Here is a 27,716-nt window from a genome sequence, read left to right on the forward strand (position 1 = left end):
TTCTCCGGCTGAGCCATTTTTCATGTCTTTGCTTCCAACTCTGAGACTACATCCAGTTATACCTAGGATATAACTATTGGCCTCATATTATTTATACTCTGGCATCAAAATTTAATTTTTGGATCATTTTTCAACATTGATCTCGACATATCCCACAGATTTTTCCTATTACTATACTGTCCCAGAATGTGTCCTGAGTCGTGTGTATGATTGTTGAGTTGTGTTGTTTCACCATCTTGTTGCATGTTAAAGACTACTGCCCTGGAAAAACTGTAGGTGTCCTCTTAGCGATTCCATACCAGCATTCGGTACCGGGTTGTTATAGTTGAAGTGATGGTGTACCGAGTGCTACACTAATAGGTGAATTGAGATTGTTAAATAGAATTAAGTCTTGATCTTCTTTTAGATTTATGGCATTAATTTTTTAACCTTTTAGAGCTGTTTATATACATATTATTGTTCTCAATATGGTTCTTATTATGTTGGCGTTTATACTTGTTGTCTTGGCTATTTGCCTGAATATAATCCTTTATTTTAATTACAACTAGTTCTGTTCTAACTCCAAATCAGGAGTTTGATCAGCTAGAAAAATCGTTCCTATCATTAACTTTGAGAGGAAGAAAAGTCTTATTCTGTTTCTATATTTTACGAATAGCTAATTGAGCATTTGTTGTATCTTTTACATGTTTTATGCTTCCTACAGTTAGTTCTATAGGCGACGTTGCCATCTAGAGGTAAGGGTATACAGCCACTTTCTGCTTCCACCTGAAAATACACTCCTGGAAATGGAAAAAAGAACACATTGACACCGGTGTGTCAGACCCACCATACTTTCTCCGCACACTGCGAGAGGGCTGTACAAGCAATGATCACACGCACGGCACAGCGGACACACCAGGAACCGCGGTGTTGTTCGTCGAATGGCGCTAGCTGCGCAGCATTTGTGCACCGCCGCCATCAGTATCAGCCAGTTTGCCGTGGCATACGGAGCTCCATCGCAGTCTTTAACACTGGTAGCATGCCGGGACAGCGTGGACGTGAACCGTATGTGCAGTTGACGGACTTTGAGCGAGGGCGTATAGTGGGCATACGGGAGGCCGGGTGGACGTACCGCCGAATTGCTCAAGACGTGGGGCGTGAGGTCTCCACAGTACATCAATGTTGTCGCCAGTGGTCGGCGGAAGGTGCACGTGCCCGTCGACCTGGGACCGGACAGCAGCGACGCACGGATGCACGCCAAGACCGTAGGATCCAACGCAGTGCCGTAGGGCACCGCACCGCCACTTCCCAGCAAATTAGGGACACTGGTGCTCCTGGGGTATCGGCGAGGACCATTCGCAACCGTCTCCATGAAGCTGGGCTACGGTCCCGCACACCGTTTGGCCGTCTTCCGCTCACGCCCCAACATCGTGCAGCCCGCCTCCAGTGGTGTCGCGACAGGCGTGAATGGAGGGACGAATGGAGACGTGTCGTCTTCAGCGATGAGAGTCGCTTCTGCCTTGGTGCCAATGATGGTCGTATGCGTGTTTGGCGCCGTGCAGGTGAGGGCCACAATCAGGACTGCATACGACCGAGGCACACAGGGCCAACACCCGGCATCATGGTGTGGGGAGCGATCTCCTACACTGGCCGTACACCTCTGGTGATCGTCGAGGGGACACTGAATAGTGCACGGTACATCCAAACCGTCATCGAACCCATCGTTCTACCATTCCTAGACCGGCAAGGGAACTTGCTGTTCCAACAGGACAATGCACGTCCGCATGTATCCCGTGCCACCCAACGTGCTCTAGAAGGTGTAAGTCAACTACCCTGGCCAGCAAGATCTCCGGATCTGTCCCCCATTGAGCATGTTTGGGACTGGATGAAGCGTCGTCTCACGCGGTCTGCACGTCCAGCACGAACGCTGGTCCAACTGAGGCGCCAGGTGGAAATGGCATGGCAAGCCGTTCCACAGGACTACATCCAGCATCTCTACGATCGTCTCCATGGGAGAATAGCAGCCTGCATTGCTGCGAAAGGTGGATATACACTGTACTAGTGCCGACATTGTGCATGCTCTGTTGCCTGTGTCTATGTGCCTGTGGTTCTGTCAGTGTGATCATGTGATGTATCTGACCCCAGGAATGTATCCATAAAGTTTCCCATTCCTGGGACAATGAATTCATGGTGTTCATATTTCAATTTCAATGAGTGTATGACCCTATAAGCAGTCACAATGGTTGGAGGAAAAGGGGAGGTACTATCAAACAGGTAGTTATGGCACAGGGATCCGGTCAGAAGTTATAACATGCGTCCAGTATTGTCTCCCGATTCAGGTACGTGCTGCATCCGTAACGCAGCATGGTCACCAGTTGCTCGCAGCGTATCCGGTGTAATGAGAGCGACACGTCATCGCACGCCATCCTTCAGATCAAGAAGAGTCTGGGAACACCCCTTTTAGATACGATCTTTCAGATAGCTCCGAAAGCGCCAACTCATATGGGTGTAGGTCGGTGAATCTGGAAGGCCACACATCTTGAAATTGTCTAGAGATGATACTGTCATTACCGAAGGTTTCTCGAAGCAAATATTTCACCAGGAAAGCAGCATGTGGTGTCTTTTATCTTGCATGAAAAGAATGGTGTGAAATCAGCTGCTTTCTTACAAAGCTGGAATCACGCGTTGCTAGAACAGGTCCTCACAGCGTGTTGATGTCCCCGTACACCTAACAGGCTCGCGCGGTGTTATCTCCTCGTAGGAAAACGGACCGAGAATGAAGGAGCGCGTGAAAGCATACCACACAGTAACATAAACCGCGTGCAGTGGATGTTCCTGCACAGCATGTGGCGGAGTAGAGCCCCATGTGGGACAGTTCTGTGTATTTACAGTGCCTTGCGGAGTAAACTTCGGAATTCCTTCCAAACACTATTTCACGGCCAAAAATCATCCATTTTTATGCGTACCAAAAAAAAAAATACCTGGGTGAAATGCACCGCAGAATCTTTTGGACTGTTGATCAGGGTCGAGACATTCCCTTAACACAGCTCGAGCACTGGATGCAGAATCTGAGGCATGTGCAGCAAGATCGGATATAGCTAATGTAACTTCATCAGTAACCGCCATGAAAAAGGACCACCTCCCTCTCCCTGCTACACCACCTAATTCATCTGCTTCTTAAGTTTTACTGATCATATTCTTCAGGTCATTTACTGACATGCGGCCTTTTCGCAGCTGTTTCAATCGGCAATGTTCCCGCAACCAGCACTGCTATTTCTGCCGTTGCGTTTCGTACTGAGAACGTCAACGTTCTTACCTCTTTACACTAAAAGACACTTCATCAAAGAAATCAACATGCGTCGCCTAGTGACAAACAATGTACTGACGTCGAAAGAGGCAAAGTTTCACATTCTGGCTGCTTTCAGCGCCATATTTTCACCTGGTGGCAAACAGTGGAACTATTAATTCCTTCAGCATACTCTACGAGCGCAGAAATTAATAGACGTACATACGATATTCAAGTGCCTTATGAGTGGTACGGTCCACACTGCATCTCTCGGAATACCGACAGTTTTGTTATAACCAGCCAATATATGTAGTGTGGCATCGCGGTCCACTACCATACTGCGGTCACTCTGTCTGATAAACACTATAGAAAATTTGTTCATACTGATAGGAAAAAGAGAGCTATGATACGAGTACTACTTTGACTGTGTCGAGAAAATATGGTATCAACGCAAAGAAACTAACTAAAACTGCATAAACACATACGACATCTACTGTCAACCGTGCCGTAACTGACATGAATTGATTCAGCATCATTTCCGCAATCGGCCAATGGAAATATGTATTGAAGTGCAATTACTCTTGTTTTACACTGTTACCTACTTTATGACATGTTTCTGTGTGAAGAACAAAATGGGGTTCCATGCAATCCAGGCTGCCTTGCTCCAACAGAAGAATTTTGGTGCTATTGAAAAACCAAAAACACATTTTCATCTAGGAGCGAGTATTCTGTACCTAGTAGGAGAGGCATATCATGAGTACCAGTGGGTGTTACGATCAAGATGAATTTTTACTGAACTAGAGGGTTCTACAAAATTCATTTCACGTACGTATATTCATTCAGTGTAGCAGGCATTGACCTCTGCAGCGATACGCATATGTGATACCACATCCACTCCCTTATGTTGTATAAATCGTGTTTCACGGACAAAAGGGTGGAGTAATAATTGCTGGAACTTCATAATAACTGCATTTGAAGGATATGATTTATGAGTAATTTTGGTGCTATTGAAAAACCAAAAACACATTTCCCTGTAGGAGCATCTCTTTAGAAACTGGAAACAACGGAGGAAATGGAGTAGGAGGCAAAGTATAAAGCTTTGTTTACCACCCCATGAGGTTTAAATGCTATTGCTCCTATTATCGATGTCCTAGATGGTTCTTACAACTTAGTAGGTGGGTATTCCCGGATTTTTAGTGAAATCGCTGCTCGCAATTCTGTATTCGGTGACTTAAAAGAAATATTACACCTTGACATTTTATTGAAGCAGCTCGTTTGTGTCTCCTGAATACTGTGGGCACATTGCTAATCTTAGATGAAGAAGTCATTTCTATTCTCCTTATACATTGCCATAAATCTTTAGCTATGGTCCTTTTGGTGACTGCATAGCGAAATCGTGGAAGGCATGAGCTAAGCAACATAAAGAGTATAATCTGTGTCAACTGACTTTGTTAAAACAAACTAATAATTGGTCGAAAATGAATCATGCGTGTGACGACCAGTTAAGTAGGGAAGGACAGAACTGCGTTACCATCACAGTAGTAGTAGTACCACAGCAATCTGCTAGATAGGAGGAGGTTGAGCTTCGGATGTGTAAGTGTGAAAGCAGTAAGACATTCAATGCTTTCTTTTTATGAATTTGGTTATGTGAAAAAGAACAATTTTTTGCCTTCGGAACACGAATCTTCGTGATTAGATACTCCCTGATGTGACTATTACATAAACATGAAGAGATATTGTAGAACTGAGATTTGCTGTTGTTACAGACGGTAAATGAACACCCATCTACCATTAGGTTTGTGGCGCAGTCAGCAGTAGCAATCTTCGCCAAATGTGGAAGTGTTTGATTAGTTCTCTATTGAATATCGTGAAGCACAAACAGTGCCCATTTAGACCAAATTTGTTACAAGGTTAATTGACAGTATCATTTACTGTAAATATTTTCATTCGAAATTATTATACATTCGTAAACAAGCTTAGTTCTAAAATGATGTTAAGTAATGTAATGGAGAACTGATTGATATAGCTTTAACGGAATACTTCAACAATAAACAATAGAACTGCAGATGTTATAGTTACGATTCAATTGCTGTTGTCAAAAAGCACCACGAAACAAGAAGTCTTAGACTGATCTAACGAATGTTAGCTACAGAGCAGAAGAAACAGTAGTTACGCTACTTTTTGCACTGAATCTGCAGACCACTTATTGTTTAATACAAATGGAATAGGCCTACGAATGACACATTGTAGATGAATTTTGGCGTGTCTCACAAAAACCTAATTTTTTTAGTCACTGCTTGCATTTCAGTTCATTCAGATACTTTAAAGACAATACACAAATCGCAAGTACTTTCTGCGCTATCGAAGTGATCTAACATTTGCGATGGAACAAATACCAGGTAGTACGTCATTCAGCACGCTGTAAAATCATAGGAGTATCAGAAGGATAAACGCATTATTTTAACTGGTAAATTTCCCGTCTGATCTCTGTTGGGTCTACTAATCAATTAAAGAACAGAATGAGATTTTCACTCTGCAGCGGAGTGTGCGCTGATATGAAACTTCCTAGCAGATTAAAACTGTGTGCCCGACCGAGACTCGAACTCGGGACCTTTGCCTTTCGCGGGCAAGTTCTCTACCATCTGAGCTACGAAAGCACGACTCACGCCTGGTACTCACAGCTTTACTTCTGCCAGTATCCGTCTCCTACCTTCCAAACGTTACAGAAGCTCTTCTGCGAAACATGCAGAACTAGCACTCCTGAAAGTAAAGCTGTGAGTACCGGGCGTGAGTCGTGCTTCGGTAGCTCAGATGGTAGAGCACTTTCCTGCGAAATGCAAAGGTCCCGAGTTCGAGTCTCGGTCGGGCACACAGTTTTAATGTGCCAGGAAGTTACATATCAGCGCACACTCCGCTGCAGAGTGGAAATCTCATTCTGGAAACATCCCCCAGGCTGTGGCTAAGCCATGCCTCCACAGCATCCTTTCTTTAAGGAGTGCTAGTTCTGCATGTTTCGCAGAAGAGCTTCTGTAAAGTTTGGAAGGTAGGAGACGGATACTGGCAGAAGGAAAGCTGTGAGTACCGGGCGTGAGTCGTGCTTCGGTGGCTCAGTTGGTAGAGCACTTGCCCGCGAAAGGTAAAGGTCCCGAGTTCGAGTCTCGGTCGGGCACACAGTTTTAACCTGCCAGGAAGTTTCAATTAAAGACCAAATTATGCAGACGGCTGTAGAACTTAATATGAGTTTTTCGAAGCAAGGAACAGATGATGTGACATGAGCATTTGAGGCCGTACGCGTCTTGAAAGATTAATGCGTGCTTGTAAACTGCCTGCCACATAACGATAAATTGTCCCTCGTATCTGCAAAGTGTCTACTATTGATTGCACCATAGTTTATAGTTGTTGACTGGATATCGAAAATGGAGGGCTATTCGTTACAGCATTGTTTGGGCATGAATTTTAAGGATGGCTAATCAACACAGTGCAAACGCACGCAGAAAAGTTAAGCAACAGGCATCAATCTAACTGGAAGAAATTTAGTGCCATAGACATAAATTTAGAAGAAATCTAGCCATTCAAGGCAGAAGGAGCAGGATAGCGTTCTTGGAAAATACTTGTTCGCTCAATAGAATTTCATCTATAATCACTCAAAAACGTGGCCGTATAAAAGGCCCATCGTACAAAAGAGCGTGGAGAATGCTAGTGAGGCAACAGTTACACACCGTTTCATAAACAAAAGGAAGACTTTTCATTAAGTAGTGAACCCAACGTATTATAATTGCGATAGTTCTCTCTTCAGCACGTTCTTGGCAACAAACAAAGAAACAAACTCCGTCCGAACAGATCATGAAGTGCCAGCGGCAACGACCGGCCGCCGTGTCATCCTCTGCCCACAGCCGTCACTGGATGCAGATATGGAGGGGCATGTGGTCAGCACACCGCTCTCCCAGCCGTATGTCAGTTTACGCGACCGGATCCGCTACTTCTCGATCAAGTAGCTCCTCAGTTTGTCTCACAAGGGCTGAGTGCACCCCGCTTGCCAACAGCGCTCGACAGACCGGATGGTCACCCATCCAAGTTCTAGCCCAGCCCGACAGCGCTTAACTGCGGTGATCTGACGGGAACCGGTGTTGCCACTGTGGCAAGGCCGTTGGCGTTCTTGGCAACTGCGTCATAAAATCCGTTAAGCGGCTCAGATCAGCGCCTAATGGACACTGTGCAAATAATCAAACTGATACTGATCTACTACTGGCCACAATAAACACGAATCATCAACCTGTCCTTGGCTGGGAACGCTTGGTACTCGCCTGGAAACAGGGACTTGTCTAACCACTACTTAAGGAATATGCGGACACAACTCCGGACTGTTGGTTTGAACAACACAGCACAAATACTATTTCCCAAAGGAGAAAACTAATATCTGTGTATATTACCACACTGGACTCGCATTCGGGAGCACGACGGTTCAAATGCGCGTCCGGCCATCTCGAATTAGACTTTCAGTGATTTCCCAGAATCGCTCCAGGCAAATGCCAGGATTCTGCCCAGGAAAATATACGGCCGATTTCTTTCCCCAGCCTTAGAAAAACTGGAACTTGTGATCCATCTGCAATGAACTCGATGTCGACGAGACGTTAAACCCTAAACTTTCTTTTCTTTTTTTCCATCACAGCAACAGGAGCAAGACGTTGGACTGATCTCCGGCATTATATCAGAAAGCACACTAACATTTCTAGGCAAAAAATATAGTTAATGACGAATGTACGAAAACAACAGTAACGTTTCTGTTTTTCACGCATCCCCATAAGTTGCAAGTAATCTTTTCCATTAGTATTTTTCGGATTTCCATACGTCGAAAGGAGGTGTTGCTGATCTGTATTTTGGTTTCTGAGAATTCTATATGCCATAATATCTCACATTTTTATACCACTCATACCTTTTGGATTTGTCACTGCCGTCATTATTATTATTATTTAGTTATTTTTATTAACATTAAATGTTCTTCAGCGCTGTTATTCCGTAAGGTCTTAGACTTGCGCAAATCTTCAGATATAAAAGGAATTACAGACGTTAGCTGCGAGTGGGCATTCATTTAAATCAATAGGAAAGGTTGAAAATTTGTGCCGGAACGGGATTCGAACCCCAGTCTCCCACTTACTAAGCAGATGTTCTGACCGCTTAGTCATCCGGACACAGTCCTCGTCCCAACTGCATGAACTATGCTAGCAGGCTCCCGTCAGACCTAAATCTCAACTTATCCACACACTACTAATGTAGTGCCCTTGTGCATTCTCATTACTTCCGCCATTTTGCCGATTCCCGAAGAGTTCGAGCCTTGTGTTCATACGCGCTGAAGAGATCATTGGCCGTCCTCGGTGTGTGTGTGTGTGTGTGTGTGTGTGTGTGAGAGAGAGAGAGAGAGAGAGAGAGAGAGTTTGTGTGTGCGGTGCCTTTACTTCGGACATTACTTAGCCTGACTCCAGCTATGCATTGAAAAAACGGCATTGTAAATATCTGCCGAAACACCAGAGAAAGTGCGCCTTACGATCCTATGGAGAGACTCCTTTATTTTATAATACGGCTGTCATAATGGGGCCGGTAGTTTTATCGTCCTTTTATTACACATCTCCACTGAGCAAATGCTTCTCATAGTCGTCTTCGAGTATGTTTTGAAAACTGTTGTCCAATAAGTATTTTTATTGTTTTAGCGAATAGCTTGCGCTATGTTATTACGCTATGCTCCGTAAAGATATTCCGGTTTTGCATTTTTGAATAAAAGCGAAAAGGTGTTTCAGCAACCATTTTAGCAAATTTACACTTTTTTTGAACATCTAGATTTTTGCTATTGACTCTATTCAAATGCACTAAAGATAGGTATACAATAACTGAAACCTAGATCTGCAATAAAAATGCGCATGGAATTTGTGACTGATAGCTTACCCTCCGTTTTTCTTTTGTGAAATTTACTGCAGTCGTTGTGCACAACGGTTCCAATGGAATCACCTTAATTACTGTTTATGGTTAACTCAGCAAGTAGGCGTTGTGGGACTTTTGCCGTATTAACGTGAAGAAACTACGAGTAGTAGCTACTATAAGAAGTGCATTGAAAGCGCTCCCCCCCTTACCCCCCTACTTCCACCAGGGCACCAAAAAAAAAAAAAAGTTCATTGAAGAAAATTAGATGAAGGCAACTATAATTGGAAAATTTCTGTTCTGTTGTAAGTTAAACAGTGAGCTTTCTTTTGGTTGTGGTGTAGTAAAGCTATCTGAAGATGTATCAGCAAGGAACTGCATTGTATGCCAGCTCTGCATTTCTTTGGTTGCGCTGAAGACACTACAATTAAATTCCTAAGACGTGTAATTACATTTAATAGTGAGAAAGTTTAAGAGAAATCATTAGGTTTGGGGAATCATACAGTGAAAAGACTTGTCGATGTAGATGCGGCAAGAGAAATAAAAGCTAAAGTTTCCGCAAAAAGAAAAAAAAAGAAGCAGTGAACTAGAAGAAGGGAAAGAGGGTGGTTCTTTGAAAACAGTGGTGCTAAAAATGACACAAACTATAAATAATGGTGTTTTTAATTAGCATATGAAACAGTTAAGAAAATAAATTTCCTGTGAAAATTTTAAATACCTTTTTCAGTGTTTCGTTTGTTCCACTGCAATGATCTGTGTTGTCAGAAGCTACCTAACCTACTACTATGAACTGTCTACATCTACATCTATAATCCGCAATCCACCATACGGTGCGTGGCGGAGGGTACTTGGTACCACAACTAGCATCTTCTCTCCCTGTTCCACTCCCTAACAGAACGAGGGGAAAATGACTGCCTATATGCCTCTGTACGAGCCTAATCTCTCTTATCTTATCTTTGTGGTCTTTCCGCGCAATGTAAGTTGGCGGCAGTAAAATCGTATTGCAGTCAGCCTGAAATGCTGGTTCTCTAAATTTCCTCACTAGCGATTCGCGAAAAGAACGCCTCCTTTCCTCTAGAGACTACCACCCGAGTTTCTGAAGCATTTCCGTAACACTCGCGTGATGATCATACCTACCAGTAACAAATCTAGCAGCTCGCCTCTGAATTGCTTCTTCGCCCTCATTCAATCCGACCTGATAGGGATCCCAAACGCTCGAGCAGTACTCAAGAATAGGTCGTGTTAGTGTTTTATAAGCGGTCTTATTTACAGATGAACCACATCTCCCCAAAATTCTACCAATGAACCGAAGACGACTACCCACCTTCCCCACAACTGGCATTACATGCTTGTCGCACTTCATATCGCTCTGCCATGTTACGCCCAAATATTTAATCGACGTGACTGTGTCAAGCGCTGCGATACTAATGGAGTATTCAAACATTACAGGATTCTTTTTCCTATTCATCCGCATTAATTTACATTTATCTATATTTAGAGTTAGCTGCCATTCTCTACACCAATCACAAATACTGTCCAAGTCATCTTGCATCCTCGTAAAGTCACTCAACGACGCACCTTCCCGTACACCACAGCATCATCAGCAAACAGCCGCACATTGCTATCCACCTTATCCAAAAGATCATTTATGTAGATAGAAAACAACAGCGGACCTACGACACTTCCCTGGGGCACTCCAGATGATACCCTCACCTCCGATGAACACTCACCATCGAGGTCAACGTACTGGGTTCTACTACTTAAGAAGTCTTCGAGCCACTCACATACTTGGGAACCAATCCGATATCCTCATACCTTATTTAGGAGTCTGCAGTGGGGCACCGAGTCAAACGCTTTCCGGAAGTCAAGGAATGTGGCATCCGTCTGATACCCTTCATCCATGATTCGCAATATATCATGTGAAAAAAGGACGAGTTGCGTTAAGCAGGAGCGATGCTTTCTAAAGCCGTGCTGATGCATGGACAGCAACTTCTCTGTATCAAGGAAATTGATTATATGGGCACTGCGAATATGTCCGAGAATCCTGCAACAAGCCGATGTTAAGGATATTGGTCTGTAATTTTGAGGATCTGTCCTTCTACCCTTCTTATGTACTGGTGTCACCTGGGCTTTTTTCCAGTTTCCTCCCCAAAAGTAGCACAGCCATGCACCTATGGTCCTGATTATTGTAGATCAGAAAATAATGACATTACAGACAATGTAAAGTATTAACTGCAAATCCATATCTTTGAATAGAATATGAAACACTTCAGAAAATAAATTTCGTGTGAAAATTTTAAATACCTTTTCCAGTTTTTCATTTTTTGTTTCACTACAGATGCTCTGTTTTGTCAGAAGCTACCTAACCTACTACTATGAAATGTCCACAGGTTCCTCCCCAAAAGTAGCAAAACCTTGCATCTACTGTCCTGGATAGAATTTTAACTCTGGTTATTTTTTAATACTTAAATAACAAAATGTTGTGGTTTAGTGAAACAACATTAAACTTTCTTTGTTAATATCAATACCTGTTATTGTAGATGAGATAATAATGACATTGTAGATAACGTAAAGTATTAACTGCAAATCCATATCGATAAAGTATGTATGATATTTGGTTATCATTACTGGAGATTCAACACCGGCAAGATTGCATCCCGGCTACGACTAAAAAATGTGTCAGTACTCTGTATCGCGCGTGTGTGTGTGTGTGTGTGTGTGTGTGTGTGTGTGTGTGTGTCTTGACCTGGGGGAGATGTCGCAGCCCTGCTGCATGAAGGCCCCGAGCGCGAACCACAGGCTGTTGAGGATGCTGAAGTCGTTGGCGAGGACGCCGCAGCGGCCGACGCCCGTGACGCCGACGCCCACCCCCGCGGAGACGGCGTCGTCGAAGACGCCGACGCCGACGGCGGTGGCGGTGGCGGCGGCGGCGGCGCTGCCCCCGGGTGGCAGCAGGCGCCACTCGTAGGGCGAGAAGCGCGACACGATGAAGAGCACGATGCTGACGCCCACGTACGAGAAGATGACGCACACCCAGATCTCCTTGCTGAGCGGGTTCAGGAAGCTGAACACGCCCGGCTTCTGCTTCACCGGCTTCTTGATCATGATGCTGATGCCCAGCGACATGAACGGCTTGCTGAAGTCGATCACGCGCTCCCGCTCCGACGTGATCGTCATCGACGCGATCGCGATGTCCGCCTCCTGGTGGCAAATGGTTCAAATGGCTCTGACCACTATGGGACTTAACTTCTGAGGTCATCAGTCCCCTAGAACCTAGAACTGCTTAAACCTAACTAACCTAAGGACACCACACTCATCCATGCCCGAGGCAGGATTAGAACCTGCAACCGTAGCAGTCGCGCGGTTCCGGACTGAAGCGCCTAGAACCGCACGGCCACCGCGGCCGGCTAAGAAATCTGCGTTATTAACAGACGTACCGTCAAAGGGTTGTTGTGGCTGTAAACTGTAGGTTATAGAGACTGTCCATGAATTTACACAGAATACAGACGCAGAAGATTTATTTGTCAGAACCAATACCTACACTCTGGGAAAATTACACTACTGGCCATTCAAATTGCTACACCAAGAAGAAAAGCAGGTGATAAACGGGTATTAATTGGACAAATTTATTATACTAGAACTGACATGTGACAACATTTCCACGCAATTTGCGTATATAGATCCTTTAGAAATCAGTACCTAGAACAACCACCTCTGGCCGTAATAACGGCCTTTATACGCCTGAGCATTGATTCAGAGCTTGGATGGTCTGTACAGGAACAGCTGCCCATCCAGCTTCAATACGATACCACAGTTCATCAAAAGTAGTGGCTGGCGTATTGTGACGAGCCACTTGCTCGGCCACCATTGACTAGACGTTTTCAATTGGTGAGAGATCTGCAGAATGTGCTGGCCAGGGCAGCAGTCGAACATTTTCTGTATCCAGAAGGGCCCGTACAGGACCTGCAACATGCGGTAGTGCATTATCCTGCTGAAATGTAGGGTTTCGCACGGATCGAATAAAGGGTAGTGCCACGGGTCGTAACACATCTGAAATGTAACGTTCACTGTTCAAATTGCCGTCAATGCGAACAATAGGTGACCGAGACGTTTAATCAGTGGCACCCCATACCATCACAAAGGGTGATACGCCAGTATGGCGATGACGAATACGCGCTTCCAATGTGCGTTCACCGCGATGTCGCCAAACACGGATGCGACCATCTCGTTGATGTAAACAGAACCTGGATTCATCCGAAAAAATGACGTCTTCCATTATCGCAACCCTAGTTCGTCGTTGAGTACACCATCGCAGGCGCTCCTGTCTGCGATGCAGCGTCAAGGGTAACCGCAGCCACGGTCTCCGAGCTGATAGTCCATGCTGCTGCAAACGTCCTTGAACTGTTCGTTCAGATAGTTGTTGTCTTGCAAACGTTCCCATCTGTTGACTCAGGGGTCGAGACGTGGCTGCACGATCCGTTACAGCCATGCGGATGAGATGCCTGTCATCTCGACTGCTAGTGATACGAGGCGTCCCGTATTACCCTCCTGAACCCACCGATTCTATATTCTGCTAACAGTCATTGGATCTCGCCCTACACGAGCAGCAATGTCGCGATACGGTAAACCGCAATCGCGATAGGCTATAATCGGACCTTTATCAAAGTCGGAAACGTGATGGTACGCATTTCTCCTCCTTACACCAGGCATCACAACAACGTTTCACCAGGCAACGCCGGTCGACTGCTGTTTGTGTATGGGAAATCGGTTAGAAACTTTCCTAATGTCAGCACGTTGTAGGTGTCGCCACCGGCGCCAACCGTGTATGAATGCTCTGTACAGCTAATCATTTGCATATCAGAGCATCTTCTTCCTCTCGGTTAAATTTCGCGTCTGTATCACGTCATCTTCATGGTGCAGCAATTTTTCGGCCAGTAGTGGACTGTAAATAAGTCGCCTTAATTCGCAAGCAAGCACAATTAAAAGACACTTGCATAAAGCTTTCGGCAGCAGCCTTCATGAGCAAAAGAGAAATACACCTCAGTCGTACACACAAGCAAGCACACCTCATACACACGTGACTGCCAACTCCGTCCTCTAAGGCCAGAATGGCGTTCCCGCGCGAGCTGCCAGACAGATCAAAGAACCAATAAAGAATGAATGAACAGCATTATTAATGAGTTAAAGCAGTTCACAATTCAAGTAAGCAAATGCATTATTACAATTACGTATATAAGAGTGCAACCCAGATCGCATAAAGAAGGCATTCGCATTAGACCCGCTATATCTGTTGCCAATTCTGGGAAAAGCTTAATAAGAAACTGATCAACACGACAATCTGCAAAAACAGCAGATATAGCAATAAATGATACTGAAAGAACACGGCGTGCAGGTGCCAAATGAACCAAGACCTTTTTAAATTGCAACATTTTAGCAGGATGGTGTCCTACAGGTGTAATAGGTCTAATACATATGTGATTATGCAGACCATCAGCTTTTGTGTAAATTTTATTGAAATGTACTTTTCATTTCAGTCCATGTAGATTGCATTCTAGCACTGCAAAAAAATACGCTATGTCATCTTCTGGTACCGGACAAAAAATCCTTAGAATCTCTTATTTTCTTGATATATTACAGACATTTGCCTTAACATTATATAAACGCTTACTTTTTCTGCTCAGCTCAGTATTACGCTAACTACTCGTAGTACATCAGAAACAAAGATGACATAAAGAATTTTTGACCAATGCCAGGAGACGGTTCCTACAGGCCGAAACTTATAACACACTTCATTACAGGCTATACAGCATCTGATGGTGTACACAAATATATTTTTCATTAGTTTATTCTAATATTGTAACGCTAATGTTTCCATAAAGCCATCACTAGACATCATAAACAAACATTAATGAATTCCTAACCATTTTCTGTTACAAAAATTGAACAAGTTGAGTTTCTCATAGGACCTGCGATGAAACAAAGTTACTTTCAATTTCACAGCAAATTTTATTAAGTGCAGGTGGTCTAACTATGAGATTTAGTCTGTCTGTTAGACGACATTTATAATGATCACTTAAAGGAAAGACAGATGAAACAAAACAATTGTGTAACCTCTTCAGATAGTTCCAACCAAGTAACAAATTCACTGTTGAGTACGATACAGATAAAACTTATAATTTCATATGCCTAGGGTTTCCATAAAAAAATGACAGATACAGATTCAAAACTTATAGAAAGAAAACAGCGACAGAAATAATCGTCGATAACAGCTTCTCCCATCCAACAAGACTGAAGCTAGTCACATACGAATGCATGGTAGGGCCGCGAGCATTTCAATTACACAAGAAGATAAAGACCATGAAATTAAATAAGTCCAACAAAAAGCCACAAAGAATGGATATTAGCCATCCAGAACTGACAAACTCCGTAACATAAAAAAGAGACAAGTAGAAATGAAACGTCATACTTGGTAGCAAGAGACACAAAAAACGTTAAATTTAGTATTTCATTCATTTCTAGAGACGTCAGTCAAATTTCTAACCAATCCATAAGATATTGCATTACCATGAGCTAATACACAAACAACAAAACAAAGCACTCCCTGCCTCACACTTAACTTTGCTGCCGAACAACTAGGTGTCCACAGTCACATGCCCAGGCAGTTACTGTTTTTAGCTAGGCAAGACAGGTAGATCAGTTGGCATACGATACAATCAACACACGTCCGCTCAGTGTGTGAATTTGCATCACAAATCTGCAATGACAACTCACCTTCATGAAAGGGAACAGAAAATAGTAGATACCAATAAAGATCTCACATCCTGCCAAGGATCATCCTCAAGCACAGATAGTAAAATAATGCAGAAGCCAAAAATGAATAGGCAACAGGTTTTAAAGTCCACTTACATGATGAATGAACAAACAGGCAGTGAACATAAAAGACTATTTTCTGTATTAAATAATGACTTCCGCTCAATACAACTGTCGCGCAAAAATGAATAAAGTTCATTCCCTTCTCCCTTACAAATACAGAATTACACCCTCCCCTCTTTGTAAGTTCCACCGTCTCCCTTAGCCCCGTCTTGTACTCATCCACTAAGCGACATCATTTCCACCTATCATGTCGCTACTCTGTGTAAGGCTATTTAATCTCACATGATTTGTTTTTATGAGCGAAAGAAAACATGATTACATTGCTTCATAAGGTCCTTATCAACAAAACTAGCAAGGTGTGACGAGTAATTTGTGTCAAACGTGCCAAATTACGTGCAGCACATGGTGTAAGATAAAAATTATTTTTGCTGAAACTGCTCTGAACGATTTTTCTTTTTTGTCATGTGTTTATGTAATCCACAACACTAAGACTTTAGCTTTTTTAATGAATCTAAATCAGAAATTAAAGTGCTTTATTTGGAGACTGTAATACAGCCGTAAACACATTACATTGTTTGAAGTGTTAGTGCAAACGTAACAATTTAAAAAATAGTGCGAAAATAAACTTGAACTTTAACAGCTATCAATTTTGCTTACCTCTGCTGAGATGCTTTTTGGCGTAAAACTCTGTTATCCATTCACTTCTACGTGAAAAACAAAGGCAAAAGTAAGCCTTAGTGCCCAAAGAAACGTCAAACTAATCCTTGAAAATAGCGCTTTAACTTTGAAATTCTGTGTACTAAAACGTGAAAATGAAATATAAAAAGGGAAACGGTGGATTAATAAGGAAAGTATTCCTAACCTGTAAAAGAACCTAGTTTTTATAATACTCAGCACTCTACAAAAACTATTATTCTTCCTTTTTACTTCACATTTAGCCACAGTTACGTCATCTTCACCGAGTCTCGTTTTGTTTCTGAAACTGATTGAGCACGTTGAGTGACGCACGCAAAGTGACGGATGTTTCACCGCTAAGGCAGAACCACGGGATCAGGCATTAACAGTGCTTTGAAGCAGGTGACCTCGTGGGATTTGCTGAATTAATATTATAGATTACATTGTCCAAATCGGCCAATTTTTATGCGTTTTATGGCTTTCCGCTGTGCCTCATATTTCGTCATGTCGTGCGGTATCTGAAGTTATTAAATACAACTCAAAATAAAGATAAATTTACGTCGTCACACTGATCGAAAGATCTTACGTATCGCAACATCTCTCAATGAGGAGATAAAGGCAAAAACGGTGAGAAGAACAGTGTGCGTAATTGGAACACACAAAACGACATCAATGGCGCACAGTACAAAGGAAACATGGCGTGCTGTCTAGCCACAAAATGCATAAAAGCATGACAATGTAAGCATCTAATCTTCAGAAACAGAACTAGACCCACTGACGTCAAATTAGTGAGTAAAAATGTTCAAATGGCTCTTAGCACTATGTAACTTAACATCCGAGATCTTCAGTCCCCTAGAGTTAGAACTACTTAAACCTAACTAACCTAACGACATCGCACACATCCATGCCCGAGGCAGGATTCGAACCTGAGACCGTAGCAGCCGCGTGGTTCCGGACTGAAGCGCCTGGAACCACTCGACCACAGCGGCCGGCTGTGCGTAAATATATAAAAAAAAAGAAAGTACATTGTGTCTTGCGAAAGACAATATATATATATATATATATATATATATATATATATATATATATATATATATATATATAATTAAATTCAACTTGCAGACACGGAGACAACACATCAGCATCAGCATCTTCTAAAATCAGCAAAATCATATAGTATAGAAAATTACAGTGATATCGTAAAACTGGTACTCGCATGTTCAGTTAATCTCTTTGTACACCATTCCATGTTAAACTATCCTGAGACACACCCCAATGAAATAACGGCTGCACCTGTATTTTACTTATTACTTAACGTACAAACGAGGCATTTCCGCTGTAGTCAATTTGATATTGTGTGCTTGTCGTGTCAATATAGACAACTGTCGTATCGATGTATTCGTGAAAGCACCTTTGAAATTATGAAACGGAGGTACAGGGAAACATGTTTAAAGTACAAATGTACAAGTACAGGTGCTTAGTGTGTCTATATCGCGATTTTGTAGTCGTATCTAAGGCAACGACAGCAGTTTGCGTTTCGCAGTTGAAATCTCTCAAAAAAGCTGCCACGTGTCACGGATTTATTTCCGTTGACTCGAACGTACGAGTGTCTTGATAGTAAGGAATAAATGTATTGAAACTCCATGTATGACGCGGAAGTTATTCACGCATCTCAGTATTTATGACGTCATATCTTCTGAACGCTGCGTGATACCGTGAGATAATTTTGCAGTTGCATTTACTGGCATATGTGGATAATATCTGCGAACTTTATTGCGAATAGGGATACTAGCACAGAGCTCCACCAATGCCTGCCCTTTCCAACGAAATGGCGGCTGAAATTTGTTGTTATTGTTGTGGTCTTCAGTCCTGAGACTGGTTTGATGCAGCTCTCCATGCTGCTATATCCTATTAAAGCTTCTTCATATCCCAGTACCTACCGCAACCTACATCCTTCTGAAGCTGCTTAGTGTATTCATCTCTTGGCCTCCCTCTATGATTTTTGCCCTCCACGCTGTCCTCCAATACTAAATTGGTGATCCCTTGATGCTTCAGAACATATCCTACCAACCGATCCCTTCTTCTAGTCAAGTTGTGCCACAAACTTCCCTTCTCCCCAATCCTATTCAATACTTCCTCATTACTTATGTGATCTACCCATCTAATCTTCAGCATTCTTCTGTAGCACCACATTTCAAAATCTTCTATTCTCTTCTTGTCCCAACGATTTATAATCCATGTTTCACCTGCATACCTGGCTACACTCCATACAAATACCTTCAGAAATGACTTCTTGACACTTACATCTGTACTCGATGTTAACAAATTTCTCTTCTACAGAAACGCTTTCCTTGGCAATGCCAGTCTACATTTTATATCCTCTCTACTTCGACCATCATCAGTTATTTTGCTCCCCAAATAGCAAAACTCCTTTACTACTTTAAGTGTCTCATTTCCTAATCTAATTCCCTCATCATCACCCGACATAATTCGACTACATTCCATTATCCTCGTTTTGCTTTTGTTGATGTTCATCTTATATACTCCTCTCAAGACACTGTCCATTCCGTCCAACTGCTCTTCCAAGACCTTTGCTGTCTCTGACAGAATTACAATGTCATCGGCAAACCTCAAAGTTTTTATTTCTTCTCCATGGATTTTAATACCAACTCCGAATTTTTCTTTTGTTTACTTCACTGCTTGGTCAATATACAGATTGGATAACATCTGGGACAGGCTGAAATTTAATGGTACTAAAAGCCAGGCCGTTGTAACGACGAGACGTACAGTGCCGATGGACCTTCAGCCGTTGCGAATCATGGGAGGCCCCATCCCATGGTCTCGCACGGCTAGTACCTACAGCAGGCTTGACGGGCACCTTATCTGGAAGCCGCACATCAGTAAGGTCTGTGGGAAAGCAAATAGTCGTTTGTAGGCGCTATACCCCCTCTTCAACAAACAATCGACGCGTCCTCCTCACTGCGGAATTACGCTATATCTGGCATTGACCCGTTCAGTGCTAGAACACGCGTCTGTAGTGTGGGGGAACACAGCCCACATACGTCGGCTACAAGGGGTGCAAGGGAGAGCTCTGTGACTCGCCCTACACCTACCGCGAGACTACCCAACCAGGGTCTTGCACGAAGAAACAGGGATCCTCATGATTAGGGACCGAATAAAAAAAAGTCTTCCGGACGGATATATGAAGCGTTGCGGCAGTCTGACAAATAGGCTCATTACGAGTCTGGGCAGCCAGCAGCGCAGATGACGGACCACCAGATGGCCCGATCTCCTTCGGCAGTGAGTTAGGCGGTAACAAAATGCGTCAACGCTCGTGACGCTAAAAGGAACTACAGAAACGTTAGGGTAAAGAAACGAACATGGTGGAAACGCAAGAACACCTGAAAAAATGCACAAAACACAGACAGAGAGGACGGTCGTTTAGGAAAAGAGCAAAGCAGTTGCATGCCCTTTTATAAGCTGTGTACTCAGTAATACCGACGTCTGTATATGTACATATCGATATCCCATAACTTTTGTCAATGTATTTCGCAGGAGTTAAAGAATTTTCAGAGCTCTATCTTCAATTACATATACAGCTAGATAACATATGCGTCAGATTACATAAGTAAGGTATTATTGTGTAATTACAGTCTTCACGTCTAGATTTTTGTGAGTAGAGTGTAAGCCAATGAAGAGTTTTTATTCAATGGCCGTCTTTTCTGTACACAAAATATCGTTTAAATTTACAACAGTACTGTTATTTTATATGCCAGTACTGTAAATAAGAAAACGCTACTGCATTTACAGTTCTGCTAACCTACACTCTCCATTGATGACTAATATTTCTACTTTCTTTTTCATGGCGCACATTGCATTCACACAGACCTACAACTAAAGAGTGTGTGTCCCCAAGTATTTTCCTTCTCTTTCCATTTATTTATTGTCTTATCCAGCAAGAGGACTAGTTACGTTACATTAGGTACTTGTAGTATGTGCTAGCATTGGAGAGGAACTGTCAAGTTTGTGGTTCGTCTTCACTAATGTCATGTATACATGAATGGTACAATGTGTTATGTACATTTACAAATTTGTCCTCATCTACGCCTGTTCTCTGTATCAGTAAAACTATTTCTGAACTCTAGATATTCTCCTTTCAATCAGGTTTTCTTGAAGATAAGATAAAAACGTTACATAGACACTATGTAGTTTTAACATAAGAGTCTAGAAAAATTGTTGATTCTCTCTCTAACAGCATCCATGTAGAGATGCAACTATCCGTTTGTACGATATGTTACGAGCAGTACGTGCTGTGACATAGTGACAGGCAACGAAACTTTCCTGAATTTTCCATGATTTCACCACACATCAAACAATAATTTCTTTCCACGACTTTACAGACTTTTACAGTATGTAATGGGGAAAGAGAACAGGCAATGAGAAATATTCTCTCTTTATAAAGACACACGAGATCTTAGTGAATAGTCATTTACACGTATTGATAAATACAAATCCTTCATGGACACTGAGAACAAAATTTATGCAGTCTAGGTGTTGGGATTTAAAACCAAACATGTATCTTCTCGGGAAAAAATACTATCCCCTTTACATCTATCGGAGACTACAAGTACGGTTACCGCAGTAGTCATTTTGCCACCTTAACCTAAGCTTGGTATACATTGTTGTAGAAGTCCGACAACCTGATAAACGAATATTAAAGAATATTGTTCCTTGAGGCAACTTTACGATTTCGTGAATATTGAAATTCGATAATTTTTTCGTTTATTGTGATTTCATTTCCCTGCCCCATATGGGCAAGGGAGGGCTGTCAGCGGCATTATCCGCCGTTAATTCGGTAACAAACTACTTCCATCTGTATCTTTCGACGTCCGACAATTTACTACTTCAATGTAGAAGTCCGCAAGTCTCAACGCTCAGTGCCACCACACGAATTACGTCAATAGAAAGGAAATTCAGGCGGGAAACACAACTTGTTTCGTTTATACATTGCCCTTCATTCTCCCTTAATGTGTTCCTGCATTTCTTTCGCCTTCTAATTCCGTTACTGCAGGATTGCGGAAGGGATGTAGCAGTTCGACCAACCTACGCCAGATGGCAGAGCACGACAAGAAAGAGCACGCCCCTGGCGGCAGAATAGTGAACCGCAGCCGCAACTTAGCTATGTTCAACGGTCAATATTTACTTCCACGACCTCCCATAGATGGTACTAGTTGCCAGTAGACTCGAGCATTTCGGTGTAATTAGTAAATAAATCGATTAAAAACAGGTAAAATACCCGCTTCCTTTATTCTAAACGAAAATACATTCATACTCAGTGACGATGTATTCTTTTCACAGGAACATCTTTATGCTCATTAAACGAAATTATGCGGAAACATCATTAAATTTATGCCAGCAAAGAAACAGCTATGAAAATGAGTTTCACTGGTTGATTAAACAGACATTTTACAGTTTGATGCTCGCACTAATTAATGCAAATATACGAATCGATCCTTGCACGAGAGTGCAAGGTACCAATTGTTCCCAAAGCGGCGCGCAAAAAAGCTATTTTCAGGGAGTCATATCTCGGGTTCTATTCATCAAAGAGATAATGAGTGAATCGTTTTGGATAGCCCATGGCTCAGCGAACATTTCCATATGAGGCCGAAGAACGGACGTGTTGTAGCTATCCTAGAGACAGGGTCAAAATTTTAGCATTACAAGGTCCTCCAGCCAGGCTAATTGAGCAAATCTGTTGGTTCTTTTCCGTTAGCTGTGATCTAGGATGGGCCTTAGACGGCTTATGAAAGCACCAATTATTCTTGAGCATTTCCGAGGAAAACCCTGCAAAATCATGACTTTTTTGTATCAAGTGTGCTACCCGGTGGTTAGTAATTTCTATAATTTCTGTTCATTGCAAATGGTCGACATTTTACATTATGTTCTTAAGATGATTTCTACGGAAACTTCAAACTTTTTATGGATATCGTTATCCGATGCCGAGATCCAGAGACCCAAAAGTAACCGTACTTACGCAGTTAACTGCAAAAAAAGTTTTTAGATGTTTTTGTAATTGTGCCGTAATTAGCGAAATAATTAACCATAGAAAGTAGCTCATATTGCAACAGTACATTCTTTAGACATTTATCTATAAACGCCATTTATTCGTTTTCGAAAATCGTTAACCGTTATAAAGATATACCTGAAAACATGATTTTTGAATACCAAAAATACCAATTGTGGGGATGGCTCTTTAGGGAAAATCGTCAACATTTTCGCCATTTGTTCTTAAGGTGATGTCCTAGGTGAACCTTGAAACTCTTTTTCATATCAACGTCCGTTACCGGTAGCCAGAGGTTCAGGTTTACAGTATTTACGCGCGTAACATATGCACGTAATTATCGGCCTGAGGCATAAATATAGCTTAACTGGTGTAATGAAAACATGGGAGGGTTCTGGGTTCATCGCAATGGTTTTGTGGCCACCAAAGTATGCTTTTGTCGCCATTTTTCAGTAATAAAACTTTACGACGCGTTGTCGCTATATAATGGCCCCTTCGCGCTTGTACTCGCTGTTGTGGCCTGGACATTATTCATGGTGCCACCTTATAGCGGAAGCACGTTACTAGACAATTATTTAGTCATATGAAATTGTTTGTAATCGCAAATCAAACACTGCATTTTTTCGCGTACTATAGGTTTAGCTTAAAAATGTTGTGCATTTTCATTTAAAGTAGTGTAAAGTGTACTTGCTTTGGGAGGCAGGCGGCTTTGTGTTACCTTTATATGATGCGTACTTATTTATGTTTCACAGTATCTAAATGTTTTGAAGTACATAAATAATCTCTAAGAATTTATGATCTATTAAATTCGTTTGATGTGAGCTATACACTGTGCTGCAACAGGGAAAAAAGGGAGCCTGCTGAAAAATACTCGCGTCAGAGCACAAAAAAGACGAAAGTGCTCCACCCTGACAGGAAAGTCTGAACCAGCTGCCTCGATCCTCATTCCACCTTCCTTACCAAAAAAATGGTTCAAACGGCTCTGAACACTATGGGACTTAACATCTGAGGTCGTCAGTCCCCTAGAACGTAGAACTACTTAAACCTAACTAACCTAAGGACAACACACACATCAATGCCCGAGGCAGGATTCGAACCTGCGACCGTAGCGGTCGCACAGATCCAGACTGAAGCGTCTAGAACCGCTCGGTCACTGCTGCTGGCCCTTACCAAAAACTTGGGCATGCAAAGCTATTCGCGCTTTTTTGTGCTGTAAGACAGTGGTAGCGAGGAAGTGACGGTGTAAGAGGGTGGAGACATTGTCAGGGGGAGAGGATAGTGGTAGAAAGAAAGTGGCGATAAAAGAGAAAAACATATGAATGGAGAAAGTAGCAGTATGAGGCAAAAGAGAGGAGATATTGATGATCTATGAGAGCCAGTGGCAGAAAGGAGAAAGAGAGGTCGAACAAGCAGTGGGAGTAAAAGAGAGGATACAGTGGAAATGAAAAAGAGAGATCAGTCGAGATCTATATAGGCTTTGGGTATCTGGACCCTCCCCAGACCCGCGAACTGTACCACGAAGAAATTTACCCACCTTGGCTCACCCCCTGTAACGACGAGTTGGTCTGGTGTTCAAAACTTCGAGCAAACCATTCCCAAGGACAAGTGTGCAAAGGCAACAACTGTGATTGAAGAGAAATACAGCAGACTGTAAGCGAGAAATAAAGAGATAGTGGGAATGGGAAAGAAAAAGAAGGGGCAAAGACAATGTGACAGTGAAAGTGGCAGAAAAGGATACAGGGTAAAGAAGAGGGAGAGAATGGGATTGAGACAGTGAAAGTGGGGGAGACCGACAAAAAAAAGTGTCAGTGGGAGAAAAAGGAGACACTGGGAGAGAGAAACACATACACAGCGGCAGTGAGAGGAGATGCAGAACATAAAGGCGTCACTACAGCCAGAATGGTTCAAATAGCTCTGAGCAGTATGAGACTTAACTGCTGTGGTCATCAGTCCCCTAGAACTTAGAACTACTTAAACTTAACTAACCTAAGGACATCACCCACATCCATGCCCGAGGCAGAATTCGATCCTGCGACCGAAGCGGTCGCGCGGTTCCAGACTGTAGCGCCTAGAACCGCTTGGCCACTCCGGCGCCTCACTACAACCAGAGTTCTGGGTAAAATGATTCGACTACGAAAATGTTTGACAAGGAAGGCGGAATAAAGATTGAGGCAGCTGATTCCCCACTTTTCTGTCAGAAAACTGCGTTAAGTAAGGAAAGAAGTAATCTACAATTTGGTCAATGTCTTTCTGAGCCTGATAATAACGATTTTGCCCGGAAGTTGTGTATGGTGTCTTTGCATACGATAATGGCTGTAATATCCCATAAGGATTACGTTATGCAACGTAAGAAAGATAAGATATCACACAGTTAATTGCATCATCAAAAAGTCTAGATTTCAACAATAACAACGCAGTTGAACCGAACGATCATCATATAGACTATGTATTACACAAAACACAATTATTTCAGAACAATTATGAAAGAAATGTATTTCCTACTCCTGATACTGTAATGGCATTTTATTATCCTTGTTCTCGGATGGCAGGCGCAGATATTAAGGGGTTGCAATGTGCTCGTGGACAATAAGGCGATCGTTACTTGTAGCGATCTGACGTGGTCGACCGGAACGATTTCGGTTCTACACTAAAAACAATTAATAGTATTTTTTATACTTTGTGGACGTCACAAGCTTATTATAAGCCAGCAGAAACAGTAACCCCTAACAGAAATAGTTTCCAAAGTGAATAAAGCAGAAATGAATTGTACGACAAAAAAGGTGAAGAACCTAGAAACATGGTCGGTATCCCATGAATTTCATACACGTACACACCATCGGCGGGTATGTGAATGACCATTCTCTGTGAGCAGTAGAATGGTCACCAAAGTGCGTTACTTTCGTTCGTGTCATTCTTTTGTTATCAGCCATGATCAGATATCTAACGGGCGTGAACAGTGTCAGATGTTGGCTGATGACGGTGAAGGGCACGGAGATGCAGCGTATTCATGTCAGTGCCTGACAGAGTTTCAAAAGGGACCTCATTCTAGATCTTCGTCTCGACGGAAGATCGAAACGTGTAGTAACAAATTTTGCGGGGCATTAGGAAGCAACAGTGGTCTAATTATGGACTGCATGGCAATCTGAGGTATATGTACTCGTTGTCAAGGTTCCGGTGTAGCAAATTAGACCATTACAAATAAGGATCGCCATACTGCACACCGAGCTCATCGTAAATGCTTCATATCTGGAACTACCATCAGAAACATGGAGCCAGACGCTGTAGCCAAGCTGTTCCAGGTGCTTCAATTCGGAACCGTGCTGCTGCTTTGGTCGCAGGTTCGAATCCTGCCTCGGGCATGGATGTGTGTGATGTCCTTAGGTAAGTTAGGTTTAAGTAGTTCTAAGTCTAGGGGACTGGTAACCTCAGATGTTAAGTCCTACAGTGCTTGGAGCCATCTGAACCTTTCGAGAACATGGAATATACTGCCTGCCACACTCCATATCATCTCACATCATGTGTGACCACCACAAGGGAAGACCGTCGTACTGTGCACCAAACACATCATAACCCTTCACATTTGTGCCTGCAATCCGAGAACAGGGAATGGAGTGTCGGTTAGACTGTCAGTGACAGAGCCCTTAGAGTTCCTGCTGCTAATAAGGAAAGTGCACAGTTCATTTGTTACAAATCTTTACGAGCTTTAAATAGGAGTGACTTCTGTAATAGACAGGAACTGTGATTGCTAGGTGCAGATGCGAGCTGAGTTGGTGACCCTTCACTCACAGCTCCAGACGGTGTTGGCTTCCATCACACAGCTTGGGGCTGCTGCCAAGTGGCTTCACTATTGGGGGTCGGACGCGGGAATGCAAGGGACGTCAATCACGTCCCAGGTGTCCCCCGTTCGGTCCACTGCTGTGGCCACCACGGGTACTGCCTGTACTGTGGTTGACCCCTCACCTGTGGTCCAGTGGGAGATCGTTCCAGAGCCTGGCAGGCAGAGAAAGACTTTCCGAGCAGCGGATCGTAGGGCTTCCCCGGTTCGTTTGACGCATAGGTTTCGGGCGTTATCTTTGACTGACGAAGTCTCTGAGCCGTGTGCAATCGTTCACCCTGTTCCAGAGGAAGCTTCTCAGCCTGCAAGATCTGAGCATTCACAGAGGTTTGCTGGTAGTTGGGAGCTCCAACGTTAGGAGGCCTTAGGAACATGGCTGCCAAGGAGGGGAAGGAATCCAGTGTGCACTCCGTGTGCAAAACGGGGAGCGTCAATCCGGATGTGGGAAGGGTGCTTCCGGATGCCATGAAGAGTACATGGTGCAGCCAGTTGCAAGTGGTGGCTCATTTCAGTACCAATGACGTGTGTCTCTTTCGATCGCAGGAGATCTTCTCTTGTTTTGGGCTGCTAGCGGAAATGGGAAAGACTGCCAGTCTTGCTTGCGAAATTAAGGCAGTGCTCACCATCTGCAGCATCGTCAATAGAACAGACTACGGTCCTTTGGTGCAGAGCCGAGTGGAGGGTCTGAATCAGAGGCTCAGCCGGTTTTGTGACCATGTAGGCTTGACTTGCGCCATCGGGTGGTGGGTTACCATCTTCCGCTTAATAGGTGAGGAGTACACTACACACAGGAAGCGGCTACACGGGTAGCGGGGTCTGTGTCGAAGGGAGTGGGCGGATTTTTAGGTTAGAGGGCCTCAGGAAACCACAGAAATGGCAACTGACTAAAAGGGGACAGCTAAAACACAGTAAGCTAGTTGTAGAAACGATCGGTATTGTAGTTGTAAATTGTCGTAGCTGTGTTGGGAAAGAACCAGAACTCCGAGCCATAACAGAAAGCACTGAAGCCCAAACAGCTATAGGTTCGGAAAGCTGGCTAAAGCCGGAAATAAGTTCTGACGAAATTTTTCCGAACGAATAACCGTGTTCTGAAAGGG

General features: G+C 43.1%; 1 protein-coding gene and 1 pseudogene across 2 annotated transcripts in view; both read right to left on the minus strand.

Annotated features, from left to right (window-relative positions):
- LOC126267159 (glutamate receptor 1-like) overlaps window positions 1-27,716 on the minus strand; it is a 1,368,697-nt gene that overhangs the window by 163,938 nt on the left and 1,177,043 nt on the right. For both annotated transcript variants that reach the window (XM_049972106.1, XM_049972105.1), the window contains exon 13: window positions 11,922-12,376. In XM_049972106.1, coding sequence (XP_049828063.1) covers window positions 11,922-12,376 — 455 coding nt within the window. The remainder of the gene's footprint in view (window positions 1-11,921; window positions 12,377-27,716) is intronic.
- LOC126268535 (5S ribosomal RNA) lies at window positions 7,300-7,417 on the minus strand (annotated as a pseudogene).

Source organism: Schistocerca gregaria, chromosome 4, assembly GCF_023897955.1.
Source record: "Schistocerca gregaria isolate iqSchGreg1 chromosome 4, iqSchGreg1.2, whole genome shotgun sequence".
Taxonomy (NCBI): domain Eukaryota; kingdom Metazoa; phylum Arthropoda; class Insecta; order Orthoptera; family Acrididae; genus Schistocerca; species Schistocerca gregaria.